Raw genomic sequence first — 15,214 nt, 5'->3', positions numbered from 1 at the left:
TCTTTTCAGACTTGTTATGGCTTTAACTGATAAAACCCCAACTATAATGTAACTCAGGTCGGCTCAGATTGGCTTTTCCCCAGACTAGGTTGCTTCCCACAGATTGTTACAATGCTGAATGGAAATACTCACTAGGAAGTTCATGCATGTGCAAAGTGCCCTCTGATCTCCTCAGGCCAGGACACCCAAGCCTGTTATTGCCACAGGACTCTGCCTTAGAGATGGGAAAATGACTGGATGTGATGCAGTTGCAGATGGAGATGCCATGTTACTTAAAACTCAGCCTAAGATCATCCACCCCTAGGCCCCTCTGCCTTTTCTGGTCAACTACCAGCATTTTTTCCTGTCCAAAATCCTTATAAAATAATATTTATAGGTTCTAAGTATTATATTGAATTAAAATTTGAATCTATAAGGAAAACAGTTTGACATGAAGGGAAGGATTTTTTTTAACTCCTATATGTATATTGTAGGTTTCAAATCCATCTTTTGTGCTGTGTAAAGGGAAAAAAGTCTGCTCCTAAGTTGTTAGCAGCCTGATCTTGAATAGTTGAATAATGAGGACAAAATTCAAGCTACAAACACTCTGGTTTTTAGGTAAGATCAGACCTTGTGGGAAATATGTGCTTTATAATACAGATAGAAGCATGCCTGCCATTGTCATCCTTTGCCTGTCAATAAGATTGTTAGTTTTGCCTGAAGATAAACCCATTTTTTTTAAGCTTGGAAAACAGTTTCCAAAACATTATGATAATATAAACTCTGCTCAGTAATAAAATCCTGAAATAACTGCAGTGGTCACGGACTTACACATTGACAAGGGATTTCAATGTCATGTCATCAATGGCAAAAACAGTAACAATTCAATTTTTGCTCATCTTATTTTGATTTATTTGGTTCTCCTTAGTGGGTAAGACAGGAACTGACTTCAAATACCTGAAGATCTATAAGTTTTGGGTCACCAGAGGCAATATTGTACCTACAACTGCTCAGTGTTGTGTTTTACAGCCTGAAACAAACTTTGCTATGCATGAAAGACAAAACATCGTAGACAGTTCCCACTTAAGAACATCATCAAACATCTCCATAATCTGTCTAGTGAGCAGCCAGCTCATTTCATCCCTGAAATTCTGCATGAGAAACACACATTCTTGTTGTTACATGGCAACTTCAAAACAACAAGCAATCCTTTCTGACAGAAACTCTTAGAACTGTTTCTGCAAAAAAGAAGAGCAAGTGGAAGGGAGCCACATTTAACAACTCCAGCATTTGCAAATAGTTATGACAGTCTGTAATGTTGTAACTTGTTTTTAAAACAGCTATTTTAGGACATGCACATTTAATGATCAGTCTCTTGGTCTTAGAGAGATACTGACTAAACAAGACATCATCCTGTAGACACACTATATAGGGTATGGGATTGTAAAACAAGTTATACAAGAGATCATGAAACTATAGAACCTCAAAGGAGACACTCTTTTTTTCTGGTACAGAGAAAATAATTCTTATACTTGTCAGACACTCCCTTTGCCTTTTTGTAATGTCTAAAACATAATTAGTAAACTGTTTTGAGTCTAGACATTTTTAAGTTTAAAGAACTAATAAAAAATTACTTACCCAATTTTCCTCTAGACTAAAAATGAAAATGCACCACTCTGTCCCTGATTTTTATAACCTTCTGCACTCCTTCCCTCCTGGCTGGTGTGTGGATCCCCTTTCTCCCTGGATCACATGAAAGTGTTCTATTAATGTGAATTGGCTGATGTTTGAGAACACTATGCTGGAGAGCTATGAAGTGTAAGGAATCTGACCCAGGGAGCTGTGGGGCTATGACACATCAGTTCTGCACAGGAATTCTCAGTTGCTGGATGGGAATGACAAGGGACAGGTCCTGGGCACTAGGTGCAGCACGTTGGCACTGTGTTGTTGTTGTTGTTGGGATATGGATTTTTTCATGCAGGTAGACAAGTTCCATGTTAAACCAATGTAACTGGGATTCTACCCTCTGGCTTTTTACTCCAGCACTGTAACTTCCAAGTATCAGGCTGTCTCTTTCACCTGACCTCACAAGCAAAGGTTGGGAAAATTGATCAATTTAGCATGTGATAAATGTAAATAACAACAGCACTGCTGAAAGTGACAGCTGCCTTAAGGAAACCACTGCAAGGCAGCACTGCTCTGCATATTTCCTAAGGAGTGCCTTGCTGGAGCTCAGGATAAACACTGAAAGCCCAGGAATGCTAGCAGACTACCTGCAGGATGGAGAGAAGGAAAAAGAAGTCTTCTGCCCCCGTTGCATTCTTCATCCCTTTGCCTGTGTTCAGTTTTCCCTTGTCCACATGGGCAGGAGAGAGGGAATGCTGCTTTGTCTCTTCCCTGGTGGGATGAGATGGAGCTTTCAGCACTGCTTTGCATGGGGTGCTTGGAGTTGGAGTGTGAGATGTGTGAGCCTTTCAGGGAACCAGCCCGTGCCACCTCAGCCCAGAGCTGCCTCAACCATAAACCCCCAAAGCACATGGCACTGCAATAGGAAACCCACCCCAATCACAGAAATGTCCTTTAAGCAGAGCATGCTTTCACTTACACGGTACTTTTATAAATCCTCCCTTGGAATACACTGCTCCAAAAAGGAAAAAAAAAACCAACCCATTGCTTTCCTAATAGGTTGTGAGTTACAGGCCTTTAAACTCATAAATATAAATATATCCACATCAGCACAAGGTATGATATGCTGGGATAGGATTAAACCTATCCCAGAAGTGCTTAAGTTTAAGTCAGTTGTTTGCATGGTATTGGCAAGGTCTAAGATGTGATAATTTCTAGAGATTGCTATAAGAAATAGTGAATTAATGAAACTTCTGTGAATACAGAAATGATTAGCACATTAAAATTTCTATGTCCAAAAAATTGCCATGCAGTTATGCAAAATATGTGCACAAATCTCTAGAACATTTATTGGCTTTCTGCTTTTGCAAAAATCTGACATTGTTCCACATTTGCTTTTAATTTGTTTATTCCTCCATTCAAGATGTTCTGGATGGACCACCAAGGCTGCAGTAGTCTGGCTATTCTCCACTCTGAGGCACCACTGATATATGTATATATTTCCTACTCCTTCTTGCAAAGATTATATTTTATTTTATTTTATTTTATTTTATTTCATTTCAATTTTTTATTTTTCCACATTGCTGTTTGATTGTAGAGAAAAAGTGGAAGGTTTTCAGCATTTTGGTCTCCAGCAGCATGACTTCCCCATGTTGATGTAGTGACCTGGTGTCAGTTTTTCACTTAATGAAACCTTCCAAGTCAATAAAGAGTTCCTGGTGCCAATGAGGGTTTGATCCTAACAGGATTTTTTCCTTGACATCTCACCAAACTGGGACCCTTTTTTTTTCACAGTTCTATTAATAATTGTTCTTTCATATGTCTCTGAAAATACCTTCTTAGACTGGCACAATGTGTATGGTGATGTGATGGGCTGTAACCTAATCCACACTACTGAGGGAATATCTGGTGCCAGATTTTCACCTCCCACAGGATTATCTGTAAATACAGAAATAAAAGCTGCTGCAAGAACCAAGTATACTAATTCACACATCTGCATTACTAAAACATTTTTTTAAAATTAGCTACACTCATGAAGAGTTTTCCCTCATTTGTGTTTGCTTGCAGAGCTGGCAGCAGAATGCCAAATATTTCAGATGTTTTATTTCTGATGTTTTCAATCCTGTGCTGCCATGTTTTTAGACAACTATTTTCTTGCTTTATCTCTTCATCTTGAACAGGAGCATTTATTTTGATGTATTCAAGGGAAATGCAAAAAGGTTTATGCTTTAAAATCATAAGCAACACTCCTGGGCAGTGACTAAAAGATCTCATTTAAAGACAAATATTTTTCCATTAATGGCTGAGAACATCTGCTAGCAAATCAGGGATACATCAGGAGGCCAATTTCCAGAACTGGACAAGTGAATAGATTTGATAGTAAATGAAACAGTGGTAGATGCACATTTTAGGGGCTCTAGGTAAGAGCCCCTAAAATCGTTGTGCTGGGCAGTTCCAAGCTGAGGTGCACTGTGAATCCCTCTTGTAATTCACTGCTCAGCACCATAAAAAACCACATTATTGCTCTGTATTTGGTGACAATGGAAACTGACTTTTGTTTGCTGAAATGCAGTACCTGTATGATCATGGTATATACAAATTGTACAACGTTAGGAGTTAAAATTCAGCCGGAGATCTGCTGCTAAATGCCAGAAACTCTACATTCATTTCTGCACCCTGAGAGGAGCAAAAGAGGGAATGATGAAATCTGCACACAATGAAACTCTCCTGTTAGATCTGAAATGTTTATTTAAAGATTCCTCTATGAGACTCTTCCCACTTCACTGAGAATAAGGTTTTATGTATATGCATGGACGAGACCTGAATGAACATCAGACAAAAAATAGTCTTGGTGTGTAAAGACAGCTGGAAAATCTTGCAGTCAACTGCATGTAGGGCATTTTTTTCACTTACCATTTTCACTGTTGACAGTAACAATTGACATAGATCCACAGCAATAGCTAGGAAAGCAGATATCTGATCATCTGGACAAGCAGAACTAAAAACAAAAATGCAGGGCAATGTATTGCAATATTGTGGAATGTTGAGTTCTTATTAAGCATATAGTGAGATGACAGTAAAAAACTGTAATTCACATTTGCTAAGCCTGTATTTGCATCCTGAATATTTTTTACCCTGTGTTTGTGTACTGCAGTGTACAATGGGCCCTGGTCTTGTCTGGATCCTCTCTTGAGCCTTTCTGTGTCAGCATCTGAAAGCAAGTTACTCATATTGAATTTGCAATGCAAATTTGACAGCACTCTACAAGTCACACAAAGAATAGAAAATGGTTCAAGAACTCAAATATAATTTATTAATATTAAACTGAAGTATTGCATATTTTAAACATATATTTTGAAAGGTAGCTCATGCATAGTTGCAGTCTGTAGTCCAGCTGAAGTACTGGTTTGGGCAAACTGAAATAGATTCATGTCTATATACTGAGTCAAGCTGATTTATGAAGATGTTTAAGAAAATACTCCCAAAAATACTTTCAAACCCCCACCACAGTAATTAAAACAACATAATAGTATTAATCAATAATGAAGGGCTAAGTGTTATGATTTATATTTTGCAGGGACCAGCAGGACCAGGAAAGTGATGATCCCCCTGTTCTCAGCATTGCACCTCAAGTGGCACATTCAGGGTTGGGCCCTCCACTATAGAAAGGACATGGAGGTGCTGGAGAGTTTCCAGAGAGCTCTTCTGAGGAATGGCTGAGGGAGCTGGGGGGTTTTTAGGCTCAAGAAGAGGATGCTCGGGGGACCTTCATCGCTGTCCTCATCGCTGACCTGCAGGAGGGTGCGGCGAGGTGGGACCAGTCTCTGCTGGGCCTGCAGTGAGACAACCAGAGGAAATGGCTTTAAACCGAGACAGGGGACATTCAGATTAGGTAGCAGAAAATTTGTTTTCACTGTTTAGGTGCTTAGGCATTAGGAATAGGTTCCCAGGGAAGTGGTGGTGTCACCATCCCTGCGGGTGTTCAGGGGGAGCTGGGTGATGTACTTTAGGGGTTACAGTGACAGTGCCGGGTGGGCAGTTGGACTGGATGATCTCGAAGGTCACTTCCAACCCTAACGATTCCACGATTCTAACTAGACGATCCTCAAAGTCCCTTCCAACCCAAACCATTCTATAGCCCTATAATTTATTTCATTTGCCAGAGCAAAGATCCTTGCTCAGTGACTAACGCAGGCGTTTCCACGGACCCATCCCTGTATGAGAAGCGCTGGGACAAGCGCAGCGCTCCGCTCCCTCTCGCTTTCCCCCGCTCCCCTCAGAAGTTGGCTGTCCCCGCCTCCTTCCTCACGGCCCGCGGCTCTCCGCTCCCGCAGCGCCCTCCCGAGGCAGCGGAGGCGGCCCCGCCCGCGCCGGCCTTCACGCACCGCCCGCCGCCGCTCACAGCGCCCGGCCCCGGACAGCGACCGGAACTCCGAGGAAGGAAGCAAATGGCAAAGGAACGCTGAGGATCGGTAACCGCCTCTGCGGCCGGTCAGAAAGGCCCAGCCCTGTTTGCTGCTGAGCACACCGCGCAGAACCGGGGCGGCCAACAGCGCCAAGATGGAAGATCGCGATCAGAGCGCAGCGGCTAAACGACCACGGGCGGCGCCCGTAGACCCCTCCACCAAGATCCTCTGAGGCTAATTGCGCAGGCTCGACTCGGTGCGTGCATCCTGGGAAGACCGGCAGACACGCGGGGCGGTGTCATCCCGGCCGCATTCCGCGGTTCTCGGTGACAGCTGTCGCGGCCGCCATGTCGCACACCGGCAGCAGCGCCGACTCCTCGCCGGACTTGAGCCGCCGCCGCTCGCGCCGGCCGCACGCGCCGGAGGACACGGCGGAGGAGGAGGCGGCGGGCGAGAGGCTCCGGCGGCTGAACATCGGCGAGGGCGACGACAGGGAGCACAACAGGATGATCCGTAGCCAGTATCGGGAGCTCATCTCCACCGTGCAGCGTAAGGAGGCGGCGGGGGGAGCGCTGGGGCTGCGGCTGGGGGGTCCGGGCTGGCGGCCGGGGGAGGCCTCGGGGGCTGGCGGCCGCTCCTGGGTATGTGGGGAAAGGTGGGAGCGTTCCTGGCAACTCCGGTTCCTCGGGCTAACGATGCTCTGGGTTTGGACTTAGATCGAAATTCGACTCCCAAGGAAGCAGGGAATCGCAAATCATGGATCGGCTGGAAGGGACCTTACGGGTATTCTCGTTCCAGCCGTGGCAGGGACACCTTCCACTGTCCCAGGCTGCTCCGAGCCTGTCCAGCCTGGCCTTGGACACTGCCAGGGATCCAGGGGCAACCACAGCTGCTCTGGGCACCCTGTGGATACATTTCCTGTATTTAGATGTTCTCCAGTGTGAGGCCGTTCCCCCTTGTCCTGTGCAAAGTCCCTCTCCCGCATCCCCTGGGATAGCGAGGTTATGAGGGATTCCGCTGCACTAACGCACGTTCGGTGCCTGCGTTGGTGCAGGTGAACGGTCGGCTTTAGAGATGCAGCGAAATCCTTTAATTTCACTTTCGTGATGTCTGAGCGTTACTTTGAAACTGCAGGTATCATTATGTGCCTGGACCAGAAAGTTATTCTTGAGACTTCCAAAAAATGTTACATAGTTTTTCGCATTTTTCCAGACAGGTGTGTGAGTCCTCCTCCTATGTGCATTTAAGTGAGTTGTGCTGTTTTCCTTACAAAAATGTGGCCACAGTTGTATTGGTTGCACTGCCAAGTTCAGCAACGCGTGGGATTAGTTGTTTAGTAAATACCTGATAAATTTGTGCAATTGTTTTACAAGAGGCTGCAGTGCAGTTTATGGGTGATCCAGCCAGTTTATAGAAGTGACCAGGCATACAGTTTTAGGGACTGGTTTGTTTCTCTCTTGGAAATTCCACTAGTTTCCCCAAGCCAAGCCTGTTTTGCCAATGAGATAACTGTTGAGTGATCTCTCCCTTATCTAGACCCATGAGCTTTTTGTTCTCCTTTCTCTCCTTGGCCCAGTTGAGGAGTGATGGAGCTTTGGTGGGTGCCTGGCCTCCAGTCAGCATCAAACAAGCACAGTGTTTCTCAGTGCTTCTATATTTAAGTAATTCAGGATTTCCTTTGTGCCTTTTCCCACAGAAAATCGAGAATCCATGCTAAATTCAAAAAGCAACAGGCTGACAGAGGCTTTGGAAGAAGCCAATAGACTTTTTGATGGAGGTAAAACAAATTCTGTGATCTTTCATTCATGTGTTTGACCAAGTGTGAGGCAATGATACCTTACAAACAAAAGAGGGCAAGAGTGAGGTCCAAGTACTTAATCAGAATTTTTATATAACTTAAAATAGATATGTTAAGTTGAAGATTGGTTGAGTAAGGTGATGTGAGAAAATAAATGTCATTACAATTTCTTTGCTCGTAGAAATAACTCCTTGCTTTATTTTGATTCACTGGAACAGTGTATATCAGTAATAAACATAAAAGATAGCAGTGTAGAGGGGTTCATTTTTCACTTGAAATGGTGAAAAACATGTCAATAAAAAATGGATTTGTTGTTCAAGATCATCTGTTACTTTTCCATGGTTTGTCATTCTTTCCTTTTTTTAAATGTAAATATTGTTGTGAGGATTATGTGTGTTAGAGGTCATTGCAATAAAAGGATTTCCAAAGCACTAAAGCCATGATTGTTCCTGTGCTGAATCTGATAATTCTATTTGTGACAATTTCATATTAATCACCATAAAATCCTCTCTGTAACAGTTTGTCGTGCACGAGAGGCTGCACTGGATGCCCAGTTCCTTGTTATAGCATCCAATATAGGCAAGGAGAAGGCCAATGAGTTACACTCAGAGATGTCAGCATTTGATTCAACAGCATTTGCAGAGGACTTGGTAAGTTCCAGGCTCTGAATGTGCCAACATTTCTGCTGCAGGTGTGTCCTGTTTGTTAGAGAACCATAAAGCCTCAGATTGCCAGGCAGTACATGGCAGTTCTGGTGGAATTTAATGCTCTTCCTATGAATTTCTTTGATAAACTTTCTGGTGACTGTTGTTAATTGTCTTAAAGTACATATTAAGCACTTGCAATAGGGGAAAATCTGACTTACAATGCAAACACCTCCCCCATAATTGCACTGCTGCTGCTTTATCATGGTTCTGTCAGTTTGTGCTCTTAAAGTCTTCTGCTCTTTTTTCAGTCATTCTTCTGTAGTTTCTCAATAGCTAAGTAGTTTCTTTATCCTCTCCATTGGTTTCTATGTTTTTGAAAAGAGTTCTTGAGGCCCTGTGTCACTGACATGAAATGGGACTTTGGGAGACGTGAATGCATTCAGAGTGGACAGTTTGTCTTTTTGTACTGGAGAAGAGTCGGATCAGAGCAGCTTTGAAGCAGGCTGTTGGCTTCTTTGCTCCTTGGAAATGCTCCCTTATGTTGCAGCAGATCAACAAGGAATCATGAGTGTTTGCTTACGTCTATAAAAAACATAAAGTTCAATTAAAAATTTTTCCTGGGTTAGTGTGGACTGGTGGATGCAGGGATAGGCCAGATAAGGTCTATGATATTTGAGGGCTGGGCTTCCTGCGAGTGTGTGGTGTTCAAAAACTGTGGGACATCTGAGCTCTGAAGTGCAATATGAGTAATGTTCTGCTGCTTCATACACCACTGAAAATGTGTTGAAATCTGAGCAGTTTTGTTTACCTATGGCTTTCATTGGTTGCTGAACACAAGGGTGAATTTGAGTGTTTATCTGTTTTCATGGTATCCTCAGGAAAGTCAAAGCTCTTAGGCAGTGGTATTAAATACTAATTTTTCAGGCAAACACCACAATGCAGTGTTTCAAAGTGAATGTTTTATCCACTGCTTTACGTCTAAGTAATTTCTTATTGCAGCTTTTTTTCTTTTGCAGCTGACCTTCATGGGTATAAATCGCACAGAAGTGGAAGAATCTGATGACTCTGAGGATGTTCCAGGTGGTTTTTTACCCAGTGATGCCTGGCAGAAAATGGGGGAAGAAGCACCCAAGTACTTCAGGAGAGCACCTACATTTCACTACATGTAAGTTCCTTCAAGGAAATAGTGTGTACTGCAGCTCAAGGTAATGGCCTTGGCTGATTCTTGTCTTCGGTGCCCTGGCTTGAATTGAGTTAAACTGAAGTCACAGCAGAGTGTTGACAAGATATGAGGCTGTCAACATACTGGAACAACTTTTGGGGCTGGTTCTTTGTGGAAATCTCTAAATGTGATGAAGCTTTAGGTATCAGTCATTACTTTGCACTTTCTTGAGGAGATCCACTGCTCAGTGTAAAGGTTCTTAAGCATACAGGGTAAACCAGATTTGCATGTGTGTGTTCTTTGTGTATTGGTTAGGATGGGATCTTTCAAGTCTGAGCCTCCTGTACGAAAGCAACGGATTGAGAGGCAGAAGAAAGCTAGCAGAGGCAAAGCAGAACGGGCAATGCCTGCTCAGGTTTGTTAAGGGTTACCTTTATTAACCATTTGTTCTGGCATAGTTATTAAAAATAACTTTAAAATCTTTGTTTATTTCTTTTGAGTTTTGTAATTATAAACTGTGTAGTATTTGTGACATCCCACCTTTAAGGGGAAGGGAGCATCCAAGATCCTCAGTGCTTGTTCTGTGCTTATCTCCAGGAGCCAGAACAAGGACGTTTGTCCCAGAAAAGTGCTGCCCTACCTTCACATGGCTCCTTCTCCAGCTATATCCTGTTGTTTCTCACAGTGTGTGATTATCAGCACTCCTTGGTTGTTATTGCCAGCAATCCTTCATTGGCTCCACAGCCATCCAGCTGGAGACACACACACCAGCCCCTTTCCTTCGGAGCTTCTACTAAAGGATTCACACTCCATTAATAGGCTTGTTGTTTTGTTTTGTGTGGACTGCAGTATTTCACTGAGTGGAAGGAAGTAAGACTTACAGACCAATTTCATGTCCACAAGTAGGGTTTACTAACTGATTTTCAAGTTATGAGCTTGCTTGTTCTGTTGCCTGTTGCTTTAAAAGGAAACAAATAAGAAACTTCTTTACATTAGTGTGGTTTCCATTTTTCTTTAAAAATTGTCTAACAGGGTGTGGCATTTGCACTAAAATGTGGTTAATAGCAGCAAGCTAATTTGCTGACATAACCACTTTTTTGTGTTTTCTGTTTTCTTATTCTTTGTGTCATTCACTAGCAGAAAAGCAAAAGTCTGGGAATACTGAAAGAGGTTTACATCTGAAACTGCAAATATAATCCATGTTCTTACAGGGAAGCTGAGGCTGTGATAATGCCAAGATATAGAGGCATTTTAAAGGCAGCCTACTCAATCCAAATACTGATAGAAAGGATTTGTTACAGTTTGTACTGGGAAGAAGAGGAGCTGGAGGATTTGTGGGTTGCTTATAAATGCTCATCTTCATTTAACTCACAGACTGTAGCACTGTGTAACCCAGCTCCTCAGCTATTGAAAAGTAAGTGTACACCTTTACACAGGCTCAAAACATACAAGCCATGGCCTTTCAAACTGACATTGTTAGATGGGAATTAAACCTAAAGCTCTTCAAATTTGTCTTATGTTTGCAGAAGTGTGTTTGTTATGTTTGCATATAGGGAGAAGAATTCAACTTTTATCTTATACATTCAAAAGAAGCCCTTTGCATATTCTGGTAATTCTACAACACTTATTTGAGGTGAATCTTTGTTTCTTTTTCCCAGTTAAAAAAAATGGAGGAGTCTCATCAAGAAGCTACAGAAAAAGAAGTAGAGAGGATCTTGAGAATACTGCAAACTCATTTTGAAAATGATCGTAAGTATGATTAAATTAAGCATTAACTAGGGAAAATGAATATTCTCTGTCTTCTACAGTTTGGAGTGGTAAAACTACAGAGACAAAATGAGATGAAGTCTGCAAGTAGGTATCTTTGGTGAAGCACATATACCAGCTATGTATTTTTTATGAACACTAATCAGCTGTTGTTTGACTGCAAAGTAAATGTAAATCCTCTCCCCTGATGAAATTCTGCCACTTTTAGATGGCAGTCAATAGTCAAATATATGGATTTGTGTGTGGGGGGGAAGAAAATAATATGCTCTGTAATATACTCTGTAGAACATCTGTTACTTCAGGCAGCTGGGAGTTCTGGATTGTAACTAAATTGACAAACATCCCTTTAGCTTTTGAAAGGTGCACTGGCTCTCCTAAGTTTGTATTTACATCTGTCAGCTCTGTGTATACCACCTGTTTGTTTGTTTGTTTGTTTGTTTGAACAAGCTGTTTTTGCATCCCCAGCTGATACACCCATTTCCTTCTTTGATTTTGTGATTGATCCGAACTCGTTTGCACGCACTGTGGAAAATGTTTTTCATGTGTCCTTCCTTACCAGGGTAAGGCATGACATCTTTTAAAATATCCCTTTAGATACTAGAATTGCCTAGAAATACTGACATGTTTTTTTTTTTTTCTGGCTTCGATATTGAAGAATTAGGATTTAAATATGAGGAATATAAATTTATTTTCTGCAAGCAGTCTGTGATATTTTGGTAATCAAATTAAAAAGGAAACAGAGTTGACTAACTTGATTTTTTTTTTTTTGCACTGCATTCAATTTACCAACAAAAGAGCAGTGATACTTTTGCAGTCAATATGTTTATCAAAAAAGATTCTAGCTCATTTTCTGCACATGTAGAGAAGTTCTCACAGAGTGTGGAAAAGCTACTGAGGCTGTAGAAAATTATGTTAGGGCAAGGTTTTATATTCTTTTTGAATCCATGGACTTAACACTTCAAAACTATGCTTAGTTTGTCTAAAAATAAAATTAATTCTGGAAAAGATGAAAACTGCCAAGAATATTTTGACTAATTTAGGTTTCCTATTGAATAGAAATGTTATTATAAAGGGTTAGCTCAAGTATATTTAGAAAATAACAATGATTTTAATGCAGCATAAGTTCTATAATGCAGCAGTTACACACTGTTGCTATATGGGCTGCCTTCTTTATGCATAAGTGCTGTATTAAACTAGTTTTTTCTTATGTGGTATGCCAGTGAAGATTCTTTATCAGTATAGGTATCTATTCATGATTATGCAATAAGTAAAAATACGAAATTTCAGTGCATTATCCTAACTGGAAAACTCTTAAGTTATCAAACTTTAAATCCCACTGTTGTTTAGGATGGTCTTGCAGAAATAAAGCTGGATGAAGATGAATTGCCAATAATAGGTAAAATAAAGCTTTAAAATACTTTAATTGGTTTTTCTAACAACATTACATGTTGTGTGTTCACAAAGTTTTAGGTATATTTTTAACTGGGGATATGCAGTGAATGTAATTGAAGGCATGAAGAGATACATGAGCAGCTGAAAGGGTTGAGTCTTTTCAAATACCAATGTATGGAAAAAGACCATTATGCTGATTTATACAAATTAATTCTATTAATAGAAATCAAATATTATTACCTTTCAAGTTATATTTTTGCTAATAAGTACATGAACATTATTACACTTGGCTGAAAAAAGATATCTTTGGGTGTAAGAACTCTCTTGTCTCAGAGTTGGGAACTGCTGCAGCTTCAGAAGAGTTGGAAGGGAAAGTCTCCATTCTTCATACAAGATTGGCTTTCATTCCCACAGGATATCAGTGGGGTTAGGACTTTGGTGGGATATTGTAAGGAATGAAATATTTAGGTCCTTCTTAAAAAAGTTCCAAAATTTTTAAGATGTGAGACTATGAAGGTATCTCAAGCAGTACATGGTACAGGCTGCTGACAGAGACTAACTGGGGGGAATGTGTAGGATTGATCTGATTTTTGTGGAGCTTTTGTGTTCCTGGTGGAAGCTGACTTTACATGTATAAATCCTAAAAATGCTGTGTTTTGATCAGAGCCTATAAAACCCAGCGAGGGAGAGAAGGAGGACAGCAGAGCTGGAGCACGGAACCAGGTGGTCATAACTCTGGACCAGAAGGAATGGAAGGTACCACGGAGAGCACTTCATACTTTGGATCAGTTCTTTTTTATTTAAGCCTCTGAGAGCTGTGCTGGGGAGGGCAGGTGTTCTGTGCACAGAAACACTGCACCCACCTTATGGATGCCAGAGCAATCAGAGCTCTAAGGGATGTTTGGAGCTGCAAGAAAACTGAGAATTGTGATTCCATCTTTGATTCCTGAAGCCTGGTCAGTTGAAATGCTTTGAAGCTGTGCACTGACTTCAGTGTTTTATACAAGGCCTGGGTAAATATGGAATCTGTTTCTTCCCTGATTTACAATATTTGTCTCTGGAGGTAAAGTTATCCATGCACTGTTTGTAATAGATCTTAGACAAAAAGTAGTTTTGAGCACACATACTACTTCTCCTTTGTCCCTCCCTCAGAATGTGCAGGAGAAATGTAGTAATTTGAAATAGTGCTTTAGTATCAGAAGCTTTATTACTTACTTGGTGTTAATTAAATTGAAATAATTAATCTCTGCTGACTGACACTGCTCTCATCTCTAACCAGGAGATCATAGAAGTATTTCAGATAAGAGAAGCCATGATTACCCCTCTTTATCAGAGCACTGAAGAAGAAATGGAGACAGAGTAACTATTCAAGTAAGTTCTTTTAACAAATCAAACTCATTAAGTTCCTTATGCATGTGGGACAACTTCAGGGAAACTGCCTGTGACTTACAATGCAAAAGAACTGTAGGCAGGGTAACTGTAACCCTTGGAATTGCTGCGTTCTTGCCCTGTTCAGGAAACAAAATGTAAGCTAGCCTTGTATGCAATGATTAACCGGGAAAAAAACCCTTTATTTTTGAATTTGATGGTCAGTTAAGTGATGTGTTATTTTTTGGAACTTTATACTCAGAACGCAGTGCTGGAAAGAATCATAGCTTAGCTTTCCTGTTTTGGTTCTTAACTTCCTGACAGTGATGTTGTTAATAAAGTAGTGTGAAGAAGGACTTAGAGGGAATCAGGCTGTCTTCCCTTTTGCTTCCATACAATTCTTCCAATGATAGGACTGAAGTCCTTACTGTCACAGTTGTTTCGTCAATTCCAGATCCTAATCCATCTTACTGTCTTCTCTTTTTTGTTTTTCTTTCCCCTTAGGTGCCTTAAAGAAAATACTTCAGGACATTTGTTACAACAACTGTTTTATATGTATATGTTGTAAAATTATTTTTTCTGGAACATCTCAATACTTTATATGAACTGCTTTGTTTGGAACCATGGAATGGATTGGGTCAGAAGGGACCTTAAATCCCATTTAGTGTCACCCCTGCCATGGCAGGGACACCTTCCAATATTCCAGGTTGCTCCAAGCCCTGTCCAGCCTGGCCTTGGACACTTTGAGGGACCCAGGGGCAGCCACAGCTGCTCTGGGCAACCTGAGGAAGTCTAGACTTGTCACAGAGTTATTTATATATTATGGTTCAGTTTGCCACTTCATATAAAGTTTACTGTCACTCATGAAAAAGGTAAAAAGCAGACACTGTCGCTTTCCTCTCTTGTTCCACCCCAGCAGCAGCAGCAAGTGGAATTCACATGGTTAAACATGTGAATATAATGCTGATATAATCTTGCTATCCTATATGATTTTGGGTGCTGCAGGAGAATTGATACTGCCCTGCTATTCTGGAAATAAAGGTTTGAGTTTGGAAATTTGGTCTCAGTT

The 15,214-nt window shown here is 41.2% G+C and overlaps 2 protein-coding genes across 2 annotated transcripts in view; one reads left to right on the top strand and one right to left on the bottom strand.

Moving 5' to 3' along the window:
- Positions 1-1,722, bottom strand: part of TACC2 (transforming acidic coiled-coil containing protein 2) — a 129,821-nt gene extending 128,099 nt beyond the window's left edge. Inside the window, exon 1 of the mRNA XM_059852074.1 lies at positions 1,618-1,722. The gene's annotated coding sequence lies outside the window, so the exon portion shown is untranslated. The remainder of the gene's footprint in view (positions 1-1,617) is intronic.
- Positions 1,723-6,035: 4,313 nt separating this feature from the next.
- NSMCE4A (NSE4 homolog A, SMC5-SMC6 complex component) lies at positions 6,036-15,201 on the top strand. Its single transcript, XM_059852107.1, has 11 exons — positions 6,036-6,560; positions 7,708-7,788; positions 8,329-8,459; positions 9,473-9,621; positions 9,934-10,033; positions 11,277-11,367; positions 11,851-11,945; positions 12,733-12,781; positions 13,442-13,533; positions 14,057-14,148; positions 14,650-15,201. Exons 1-10 carry the CDS (start codon positions 6,359-6,361, stop codon positions 14,138-14,140), a joined length of 1,074 nt encoding a protein of 357 aa, XP_059708090.1. The 5' UTR covers positions 6,036-6,358; the 3' UTR covers positions 14,141-14,148; positions 14,650-15,201.
- The last annotated feature ends 13 nt before the right edge of the window (positions 15,202-15,214 follow it).

The sequence above is a fragment of the Haemorhous mexicanus genome, chromosome 7, assembly GCF_027477595.1.
Source record: "Haemorhous mexicanus isolate bHaeMex1 chromosome 7, bHaeMex1.pri, whole genome shotgun sequence".
In the NCBI taxonomy this organism is placed as follows: domain Eukaryota; kingdom Metazoa; phylum Chordata; class Aves; order Passeriformes; family Fringillidae; genus Haemorhous; species Haemorhous mexicanus.
The sequence above is the reverse complement of the archived record's forward strand: the minus strand, read 5'-3'. Positions and strand labels throughout refer to the sequence as shown.